This window comes from Colletotrichum orchidophilum (genome assembly GCF_001831195.1).
Source record: "Colletotrichum orchidophilum strain IMI 309357 chromosome Unknown Scaffold_246.1, whole genome shotgun sequence".
NCBI classification, from domain to species: domain Eukaryota; kingdom Fungi; phylum Ascomycota; class Sordariomycetes; order Glomerellales; family Glomerellaceae; genus Colletotrichum; species Colletotrichum orchidophilum.
Window position 1 is genome coordinate 18,345 of NW_019173202.1, and position 11,083 is coordinate 29,427.

An 11,083-nucleotide genomic window follows, 5' to 3' on the forward strand; every position below is an offset into this window, starting at 1 on the left:
TAACGGCCGTTTAGAGTCACGAAACATCCCCCAACCCCTCAAAAAGCAGCATCAGGTCCCTTGTTATCCACTACAGGTTCCATTGAGGGATGGGGAATGCATAGTCGAGCTTATGGCGTAGTTTTTACACTTTCCCATGAACTGAATATGCTAGCTCGACCGGATAGGCAGGCACCCTGATCCATCTCCAGATGATTCTAGACGCGATACCATTCCTTGACGGCAGGCAACTTTTTGGCTTCTTCTCTTCCGAAACAGGGCTGGGTCGGAACAAGGCCTGGACTGTGGGGAGTGTTGGAAGCTGCTACTGAAACAAGATGTCGGCAACCGCGCGCGCAAATTCACGGTAGGCTTCACGCCCAATAGAAGCTATCCAACATCAGGCCCCCAGAGGCGGCGGGGCCCAGCCAACGGCGGCCATGGGTCCCCGAGTTCGCCGATCAAGTGCCCTAGCGGAGAAATCCGTCCATGATGCGAGGTACTCGTTCACGTTCAGACCCGGGTTTTACAGAGCGCATTTGTGCTCTCCATACGGATACAGAGCACTGCGTTCCCTGCCAAGACATGTAGATCCCCGCGAGTCCTTCCAACTGTCCAAGAAGGGTTCAGACATTCTTACTGGTCTAGGTCGGAGCCGGGACCCAAATCCGCCCGAGACTCGGCCTTTTGCGGGATATCAGTCATGTATGCGATGCGCTGTTCTTTATCCTGCAGCTGGAAACTATCAAACACCAAGTATCTTTGTCACTTTGGCCCCTCACTGATAAAATCGAGATGATATTTCAGCCGAGCAATGTACCGGCTTGTAAGGATACACGGGGTAAGAATCTCGCCTGGAAAGACACCTGCTCAATACTTCTACATGTTTGCATCACCAGGCTGAAGCCTCTGTTGAGTTCTCGGCGCTTAGATGTTGACGTGGCAACGATGGGTGACACTGGCGATCTCGTTTCCACGGAGGCTGGGGGCAATCCAGTCTCTCGTTTCGCTCGTTCAGTATGGCAATCGATAGCATAGGCCAGGTCCAAAAATCAGTTGCTCGATTCCTCAACACGCGACAGCAACGGGCTGGACCGAGCGAGAGAGTGTGTGTAACAGAGACGGACTTGTTCCCCCCATCATTTCTGCAGTCCAAGGTACGTGCCTTGTCACATTCCCTGCTTGTCATAAGGTACCTTATTTAAAGCACCACGCGGTGGCAATAACTGACGGCCGCTTTTTCTAGCGGTCGCCCTTCTTCGACTTCCACTACAAGAAAAATAAATCACCACAACCACCTATCAACGATATTTAATATTAAAAAGGAAGCATAAATTTTAACGCTTAAGTTATTTAGTGGTCGATTTTTTATATAAAAAATAAGAGCTATTTTGGTAGATATCTCAAGGGTTGAAAATAGCTGGATGGCTCCCTACACTAGAAAGCGGCCAACAATTCTTGCCACCGCGTGAGCACTTGATCAGGAACCGAGAGATTACAGGGGGAAAAGCCATTCGAGTGGTTTGAAATCACCAAATTGCTACCTACATTCTTCCATCTACTGGAGTTTTCAATGCGCTGACAGAGACACGGCTTGAATACTGTTTCGAATCGGATGATGGAGGGGCCGGTAGAGGAAAGGGAAGAAAGGGAGGAAAGGTGTAAGTTGATTTGTCGACAAAAACAGAGTGGATTACCAAGGCAGCAGGCTTGACCCCTGTCTGGGAAATCCTGGACGGTACGTACTTTGCCTGATCCAGGTACCTCCGTCATCCACCTAAGGTACCTACTCAAACGTTTTCCCTTCTGCCAGCGATGGTGAAGACGGCTGCCTGTTCGCCTTCGTCAGCTCTTAGACATCCGTCTTTGGTTGTCCGTAGGTAGTATCACCCGCGAAAGGCCGGTGTCTACTACTGCTGCCACTCTCAGCGCATTGCGGTCCCTGTATTGCCTGCACCCTGTATCCGCTGTTGTCAAAGACGGGGACCACATCCAGTAACGACATTCACCCCGGTCGGTCGACATTAACATCAGAGGTAAGCGGGGAGGGAGCCAACTGAGGTCGTCTCTTGATACAGTAGGAACAGGGAACCCCGAACGGAATGGCGTAGATAAACGTTCCCTCAGTCGCAGACCCTTCTAGGTGCTTATCTCACTCACCCTCTCGGCCGCCAAAAAAAGAAAAACCCCGTCGTTTCCTCATTCATCGCCTGGCTGTGCCTCGCGGTTACCTTTCCTCTTTGATGTATCTTTGCGCGCTTGCTGAAGCGAGCGAGCCTGTGATCACTTGGGGATTTCCGATTTTGGCTGCGGCTATGCGGCTGCGGCTGAAATACCAAGGAGGGGTCGATGGTGATGGTGTCCCCCTTCGGATGACTGATTTCGCTCACCTCAGTGTTCGCTCTTTGGCAAACGATGAGAGACAGACACGCCGCACTGCTGCATCCGCTCTCACAAGTCCGGAAGGGAAATACGAGCAGGCCCTCGCGGATTTCTCTGGCGAGCTGTTCATTCAGTTACACGGATGACGACGATCTTGCGCGATATTCACTCTGTTGCAGACGCACATACCTGCTTCTGCTTGCACACGAACACTATTTTTGCGCAATCGCGCATTCGAGCGCCGCCGTCTTGCGCGCAATGCCGTTTTTTCGGCCCTTGTCTCGCCTCCTCTCCGAACCCCCCCGGCGCCGCGGCAAGCTGCAGCCTTATGCTGCACACCATCATGTCCGATTTTGACGTGGCCATGGGGTAACTAACTAACATAAACGAACGAAACCCTTGCATTTTGACAGACCTTGTTTCGTACCCACCAGTTTGGCATCCCGGTTTTGCCGCAGTACCTAGTGTAGTAGACTGCGCGTCCCTAAATTTTTTTTTTTTTTTTTTGGAGAAAGCTGAGATGACGGGATGGCGTCATGGGGTCCGGCATCATGTCTTGGTTCGAGACAGCTGACTAGTTGACCAGGTGCCGAAGTCCGTCTCACTCGACAGCCACTCACAAAGACATTCTACGGTGGTTTCTTTTTTTTTTTTTAAAGTCTTTGTTCACTTTATTGTCATTCTATCAAGCTTCAACTTGGATGCGAGTCAGTGCTGAGCATGGCACCACATTGGTAGTCTACCACCATCTATAGAATCATCGAGGCGAGCCCTTGCTCTCTCGCCTCCGAGAAATAGAAACACCCAACTTCAATTCGAATTTTGGCAAGACTTAAACATGCGGAGCATTCCACGGTGGTGTCATTCTTCAAATGGCTTGTCATATCGAGTGACTCGGACATCGTCGAAAGCGGCAGTGTCACTTGCTTGCATGGAAATTTGGCGCGCTCAAGTGCAAGAGTAGGAATGGTGGAGCGAGTTCTCGGCTTTCTTGTCTGGAACGTGGTGAAGGCTCAGGGGACCTGAAAGTGAATGATAAAGCTGACAAAGGGGGTAAAAATGACACATAAAAGGAAGCAACATGGAGATGACTGTCCATTTCCATCTTCCATCGTTCACTCCCCCAAGGAAAGTTCCCTCTGATGGAATATTTGCAAGCTCCAAAACAAAACAGTAATGCCGGTGAAGCCGTTGTGACAAATGAAAAGTTGTCGTGAGTGAGTGTCAGACTGCGATGCTCCATCACCCAATGATTGTCTTGCAGTGCCTGCATGAGTGGTGTCCAATGGAGCATCAGCAGCAAAAGTCTATCTTGAATCGAAGCCAATAAAAGCTATGCCCTGCATTCTAAGCCTAGATAGCAAACGTCAGTACTCTGATCCCAGGCATCACATCTCGACAACAACAAAGAGAGAACAAAGAAACTCACCTCAAGACTCTCGGATGAAATATCCGCCTAGCCAGACAGTCCTTCCTGCCAAAGAAAGAAGAGACTCCTCTCAAGCGGCCGTTGGAAATACTGATATCCAACCGCCCTCAGAATCCGCGAATACGAAGTTCACGGAGAAGAAAAGCCAAACCCAAAAAAAAAAAGGTAAAAAGAAAACAAGAGTTCATCTCAAGTGTCTCCCCCTTCCCTTCCCCCAGTCCACACCCGGACTCATTCATACCGTATAAAAGCCATGACGACGTAAGACGCGCTCATACTCGCGAATCCTCTCATCCCGGCTCGCAATAACGCGGCGCTGCGCGTCAACGTCCCTTCTCAACCTCTGATTCTGATCCTCGACAACATCAAACTTGCCCTCCCACGCGTGCACAATCCTCTTGAGCTCCTCGATCCGCTCCGCCACCCCATGCCCGTGATGGTGCAAACCATGCCGCAACCTCGCCGCCAGCTCCCTCTCCACTTTTGCCAGCTTATGCTTCAACCTCTCGACCTCGCGCAGGTATTTTGCCGCGTTGCCGCCCGAGCTCTCCATCGTGCGGCGCAGGCTGGCGTTGTCTTCGCGGAGGAGCTGGTTCTCTGCCTGCGACGAGATGAGGAGCGCGGAGAGGCGATGCCCTTCGACGTCGGAGGCCTGGAGGCTGCATTTTAGAGTGTAGTTTTCGCGATTGAGGAGGTCGTTTGCCTCGCGGAGCTTGCGTTCGCGATCTACGAGGTCGTTCCATTCTGGTGCGGTGATGTGCGCGCAGTCGTCGCGGCAGCAGTGGTGGACTGGTGGCACTGGCGTCGGTGCCGGTGCCGGTACCGGGGCTGGCTGTTCATGGTGATGGCGGTGGTGATGGTGGCGGTCGTAGTGGTGATGAGAACGAGAGCGCTTGAGGGAGACGAACTGGTATTTGCCGTCCGGGGAGGTCTCGAGGTACCACCGGCGGGTGGCCATGCGATCTTTGGAAGCAGTTGTCTGGGACTAGGAGTGATGTGGTGCTTTGTCGAGATGGCTGTTGAAAGTGAGTGAATACAGGGCGGTAGTCGTCGGTGTAAGTCAAAAAAAGGTTGCGAGGCTGTTGAAAGGGTTGTAGCTTGGATCTTGGAAAGCAGTATTCAGATTTTGGATCAGGATATCAACGAAGACGAGAGAAAATCGGAAACCGATAGGAACTCTGGGAGGGGGAGATCGAGGCCTTGATATGGAGATCTGGGGATAACGACAGCAGACCACGAGAGCCAGGGCGATATGCAGGTGATCAAAGCAGAAGACGAACAGTCTCGTAAACCAACGAGGACTGGTGAGACGGCTGCATGGCGGAGCGGGAGCGGGTAGGGCTTCGTCCGCCCTTTTTTTTTCCTTTCTAAAGAAAAGGGGAGGGATCCTGTCAAAGAAGGCAGGCCGTATGTCTGCGTGTGTGCCCTGGCATGGGGACTCGGGATCCAGAGCTCTGGGACGTTCATCACTAGACTGTACTCTTCGTCACTATTTCGATAGCTTTCGCAGAAGGTGGCAGGCGCAGGGAAGAGGAAGGAACGGCTGCGAGTCATCGGAGGAGAGGGCAAAAGGGCACGAGGCTCAAGCGCGTGGGCGGGAGAGGGATGGGCGCCGACTCGGTGGCTGACGCGCGCGCCCTTGGAGGTTGCGGGCCGTGAAGAAAACTAGTACGAACTGGACCGGTTGAAGGGTTTAAACATTACAGACAGAGAGGGCTTTGTCTTGGCTGGCGAAGGACAACTTTCCTTCTTCCTCTGGAGTTCATACTAAGGCAAGGTACCTTGCAGGCCGAGAGGGTGGGACGGCGGGGGAAAGAGTGGGTGTGTGTAAGCAGTCGAGGCCTCGACGTTGAAGGGTTGTCGGGTGCCGTGTCGCTGACCTAGGTGTGAGTCTGAAGGCGGGCTCGGGAGGTTTGGGTTGGCAGTCATGTAGACGGTCTCACAAGTTGTGCGCGGTGAGACTTGGGTGGTCGTTTGTAGTGAGCGCATGAGTGGCATGTCTCACGCGGCAGGGGGGGTCATTCGGGGCCAGCTCCGGGGGCTGAGCTTTGACCCGGCGGCGGTTCATCCCGGGGGGCTTGCCTGCAGAACACACATTCAAAGAGCAATTTGTTGAGGATGCCTGTAAATAGCATGAAACGGAAAAAGGGCGCAGACACAGAAGGGCACAACGGCGCCCTTGGGTAAGTAACGTCTTTGGATTTGGATATCCATCTTCGAGGTGGAGTCGAGCTTGGGCCAACCGCGATGATGTCGATTTGGAAGTATCGCAGCGGGGAATGGCATGGCAGGTGGAGGCGGCGGTAAGCAAGCGCAAAAAGAAGTGGATCTCCTCTCCTGACGAGCGGTTTTCGGAGGGCACCTACGAATACAGTGTTTTTGAGCGTCTTTTGCCAGAAAAGTCACGTAGTCAACACTGTACAGCCCTCGCAGGTCATCGCGGCTGCGCTTGGGCTGCCTCTCCACATCCCACGCCTGCCAAGTCTCACGTCAGGAACGTACCGATTCTCCATGACCACACCTTCACCTTCACCGCGAAATACGTCTAAACAACCCTTCATCGTCTCTCACACGGCAGTCAACACCGCCTCGGCAAGGCTACCGCAATAAAACTCTCCAGGCTTTGGTCAGGCACCACACCTTCTCCACCCGCAGACACCCTCCTCGGATTAGAATTGTACACTTTGAAATCGGTTGGACGGTCCCCCTTCCTCTGGCTCGCCGTCTTGCAGTGATGCCATGTCTCACAGAACTGGGAGCGATGCCGTTTCCTACAGCCTTGGACGAGACTTCCCGGTCATCTGAAACTATTCCTCGAGCGAGGCAGCCATTTACCAGTATCGTTCTGTCATCAAGTCTACCCTACCGTCCCTTCCTTCTCCGCTCCGACACCCTCTTTGCTGAGTCCTGATGCCTGGTGCGAAGAAGTCGCTATTCTGGAGCCTTGTTGGCGGTGGCAAATACAACATGACAAGGTCCTGGAGCTTGGGGGCCGCCAACAGGCTGATATCGACCCATTGAACATGATCATAACCGGTTGGCTTGAACATTTGGCCATTGCTCATCTCCTCAGCCTCCCCCGCAGAGAAATTGCGCCTTGACGATGCTGTCAGATCCCTTTGACTGCCTTGGCATCTTGGGGCGTTGGATTTCAGCCAAATCAAACTGGTTCTTCAGCTTGATGAATGGATTTTACCCCCCGTCCCTTGGGTAAAGGACGGCTATTCTTCCCCCTGTTTCGCAAGGTCGTTAGCGGCTTCTTCCTTCTTCGTAAAAAGAGGAGTAGTGAACGGAGGAACCCTTCCTTCAGGAAAGTAGAACCAGAATGTAGCTACTGCAAATCGTTCCCGCCACCCGTCTGTGGAACAAGAGCGCAGAGGACGTCGTCTGACGTTGCAAAGACCAATACATCCCGCTTACGCATTGTAGACACCAAGTCCGTATATCGAAAAACCGTCATTGAAATTGTTGCAGTAAGCATGTCATCAACTCTTTGGATCTCTTGCCTTCGGAATACAAACCACGGGCACAGAACACATGTATGCTCTGCTCCAAAAGACCAATACACCCTTTCGAGGTCTAGATACGGGACAACCTCTTCAATATGTCACGTCATCAAGGGCCGACGTCCTTCCAGCTCTTTTTTTTTATTGCTAGAGCTAGGTAGGTAGGTAGGTAGGTAGGTAGATAGAGTCAAATTTCCAGTGTAAACGAGCGACGAGAATGGTAGAAAGTAATTTCTGCGGACAAGGGGACTCATTCCCCCCTCCCCCCTAGTTCCCTCCGGTTTGAGAGAGAGAGCGCGAGAAAGGCCTCTCCCCTACTTCTTCTGCCCGCCCTGCTGACCCTGACCTCCCTGGCCCTGTCCTTGAGCACCGACTCCGGCGTTCGTGTTTCTGTCACCCGCGCCCTGGGCTCTGGCGGCGAAGCCGCCGGACGACATGTCATTTCCCGCCTTTGCCTAGAATTGTCATCAATATTAGTATAATAGACTTCTTCAACAAGCATCCCCGCCCGTATTATGGAAATATGAGATTAGAGTCAAGGGAGCGAGACCGACCTGGCTGCCTTGGATGCGAGATGCGTCCTCTTTGGTCATTTGGTTGGGCATGTTGACGGATTCCGGTGTGGAAGGTTATTCGAGTTGATGGACTGCTTGAGCTGAGTGTGATGAAGTCGATGAAGTCGATGAAGTGTGTCTCTTCTGAATGATCTATGCAAAGGGGCAAGCTATCGAGGTGAGAGAGACCCAGCTTCTTATAAACTTTTGTCCACTCACCCCCGTCAAATGGAATCTCAGCACGAAGAGGAATTCCCATCACCGTCCCGTCCCAGACTCCCTCTCAACATGTCAAAGACAAAAGAAAGCGCTTCACTGCCCCGCGTCTGAGGAGTCGATCGATTCGCGGGCCTCCCCTCTGGCGGGCATCCTGCTGGCCGGCCTCCGGCGTTAATGCCTCAACTACATGCCAGCTCCCCGCAAGCCGTTTGGCTATCCTGGAGCATTAGCTTCCTGCCGGCATCTCACATCGTACAAACAATGTTGAGATGTTCAAGATGGACCAAACGACGTATGGCAGGGTTTGACATGTGCCGTCGGTTTACGGTTTGGAGGAACACTTCGGATCGTGGCCTCCAAACTCAACTTGGCTGACAGTTTGGATCACCCACCACGTATGACTCACAGTGAAATCATCATAAAGCAAACCCTTCCAATGTCGCGTGTCATGTAACGGATATCTGCCACTGTATCGAGTGCGTGCGTACTTTGGATGCTTTTGTATGTATTGTTCAAACATTCAGGGCGGAAGGTAATGGCCTCAGCCAAGCAACGCCCATGCAATACCTGCCCAGTGCGCCCCCCTCAACCCTTTGCCTCCGACGACATCATCGCTTGCACCCTCCCCCAGCATGTAATCTTGGCTCCCCACGACGAAGAAACCTAAATCAGAAGACACCGATGCCGTATTGGAATGCCAAATCGCAGCTACAGTGACGATACCAAAAGGCGCCATCTTTGTTTGTGCTCCCATATGCTTTCATCTTCCTCCTCCCCAGCAAGATTTCCCCCGTCCTTTGGAAGAAGGTAAAACCCGCAGGAAAAGCCAGACCCGCCACCTGCATGCTCTCTCTCATGTTGTTTATATGCTTCCACTCAAAAAGATATTTTCCAAAATCAGCTCTCGGCGGCCTTGAGCTCCTCGTCAACCTGGGCCCTGACGACTTCTCGCACCTTTTGCCAATCATTGACAATCTCCGTGACCCTCTTCTCCTTCTCCTCCAAGCCGATGAATTCCGACGGCAGCACATTGGCCTTGAAGTCGAATCCCTCCTCATCCTTAAGAGCGAGGTCGACGGCGCCGGCGAACTTGGCGGGGTGGGCGGTGGAAAGCGAGATGTGCGGCACCTCGGCTCCCGCGCGGTCAATGGATCGCTCGGAAGCGGACACACCAATGGCGGAGTGGGGGTCCAGAACGTAGCCAATCTTGTTGTAGTAGCTCTTGATGGTCTCGACGGTCTGAGGATCGCTGACGCGCTCGCTCTCAAAGTCGCGACGGGCCGAGTTGAGGACGTCCTGGTAGACGGGGCCGAAGCCGCCCTTTGTCTTGAGATCCTTGAGCCAAGAAGACACCTCCTGGCCGGCCTGTCTCTTGTTCCACTCGTCGTCCATGCCGGCGCTAGAGGCAAACTCGTAGGCCAGGAACCACAGCAGGCGCTCAAAGTTACTTGAGACGAGAATATCCATGGCAGGGCTGAGAGTCTCCTTGACGCCGTCCTCGTGCGCCGTGACGCCATCCTGAGCCAAACCGCCAGTAGCTTCCGCAGGAGGAGCGGGTTGCTTCTCGTACTTGCCAGTCGTCCAGAATCTGTGCAAAATGTCGTTCTCGTTGGTCGCGATGACGAGCTTGTCGACCGGCAGACCCATGCGGTAGGCAAAGTAGCCGGCAAGGATGTCGCCAAAGTTACCCGTGGGCACGACGAAGCGGACCTTGTCGCCAAGCTTAAATGTCTCGGAAGACTTGACGAGGGAGAAGTAGGAGTGGAAATAGTAGACGATCTGCGCCAGGATACGCGCCCAGTTAATGGAGTTGACAGCACCGAGGTTGTGGGTCGAGTTGATGTCCGAGTCGGCGAAGAGGGCCTTGACGATATCCTAGGTAGTCGAGGTTAGGTAATGTCGTTCAGCAGGGGTCTGTTGAGGCGCGTGCGACTTACTTGGCAGTCATCAAAGGTGCCAGTCACGGCAAGGTTGTGGACGTTCTCGTCCAAGACGGTAGTCATCTGGGCCTCCTGGATGGGGCTAACGCGGCCCTTGGGGTGGAGGATGAAGACGGAGACATCCTTCTTGCCTCGCAGACCGTAGATGGCGGCAGAACCGGTGTCACCGCTCGTGGCACCGACCACAGTCAGATGATGTCTGTCTGCGCAACGTGTTAGTCCCGCATGTCCCAATTGGCACAGTATCCTTGGGCGGAGGCCCGCAGGCTACAGAGGCGCATACCCTTTCCAGTCTTGCCCTCGTTTTTGCGCACCAAGAAGTACTCGAAGAGGTTGCCGAGGAACTGCAGAGCAACGTCCTTGAAGGCGAAGGTAGGGCCGTGGAACAGCTCGAGTAGGTAGAGGTTGTCGTTGAGGTGGCGGAGCGGCGTGGTCTCGGGAGCTCTGAACGTGGAGTAGCTTCGGTCGATGATGCCCTTGAGGTCGGCGGAAGGGATCTCAGAGGGAGAGATGTACAGAGACAGGATCTTATGAGCGAGGTCGGGGAAGGCGAGGTCCTTCCAGGTCTGCCAGTCATCGACCTGAGGGATGTGCTCAGGGATGAACAGGCCGCCATCGCTCGCGAGGCCCTTGAGGACGACCTCCTCGAAGGAGAACTGGGGATGTGGTCAGCAATCGCGGCCCCCGAGCATGACGTCCAACGGCGCGCGCCGGGGCGAAGCTGGCTTTGGGGAAGGCATGCGCTGGCGGGGAGGGGAGGGGAGAGGAGAGGAAATCATACACCGCTGTCCTCTCCGCGCGTGCTGAGATACCGCTGCGAGGTAGTGTGGGTGGTGTTGATGCCGGCGGCCTCGCCTTTGCTGATGCCGTTGGTGGTGCCGTTGGTGGCCATGATGGCTGCGCAGCGTATGCGATGCGGTCAGGGAGGGGGGGTAAGGTGGAATGGGCAAATAGAAAGGGGGGGAGAATGAGAAGCCCAATTGCAGCACAGAAGAGAGAGAAGAGGACGGGACTAAGCGCGCGAGAGACCTCGTCTCCTGTCTGCGAAATGCAAGATATCTTTAGCTGGAGGGG

The 11,083-nt window shown here is 53.8% G+C and overlaps 3 protein-coding genes across 3 annotated transcripts; all 3 read right to left on the minus strand.

The window, feature by feature from the left end:
* Nucleotides 1–4,025: 4,025 nt before the first annotated feature.
* Nucleotides 4,026–4,748, minus strand: CORC01_14166 (uncharacterized protein; the record flags this gene model as incomplete). The annotated part of the gene is made up of 1 exon (XM_022625777.1): nucleotides 4,026–4,748. One exon carries the CDS (start codon nucleotides 4,746–4,748, stop codon nucleotides 4,026–4,028), a length of 723 nt encoding a protein of 240 aa, XP_022467719.1.
* A 2,862-nt stretch (nucleotides 4,749–7,610) lies between these two features.
* On the minus strand, nucleotides 7,611–7,901 carry CORC01_14167 (uncharacterized protein; the record flags this gene model as incomplete). Its single annotated transcript, XM_022625778.1, has 2 exons — nucleotides 7,611–7,751; nucleotides 7,851–7,901. 2 exons carry the CDS (start codon nucleotides 7,899–7,901, stop codon nucleotides 7,611–7,613), a joined length of 192 nt encoding a protein of 63 aa, XP_022467720.1.
* A 1,065-nt stretch (nucleotides 7,902–8,966) lies between these two features.
* CORC01_14168 (threonine synthase) lies at nucleotides 8,967–10,901 on the minus strand (the record flags this gene model as incomplete). The annotated part of the gene is made up of 4 exons (XM_022625779.1): nucleotides 8,967–9,944; nucleotides 10,007–10,212; nucleotides 10,293–10,665; nucleotides 10,791–10,901. The coding sequence occupies 4 exons, from the start codon at nucleotides 10,899–10,901 to the stop codon at nucleotides 8,967–8,969; spliced, it is 1,668 nt and encodes a 555-aa protein (XP_022467721.1).
* Between the last annotated feature and the right edge of the window lie 182 nt (nucleotides 10,902–11,083).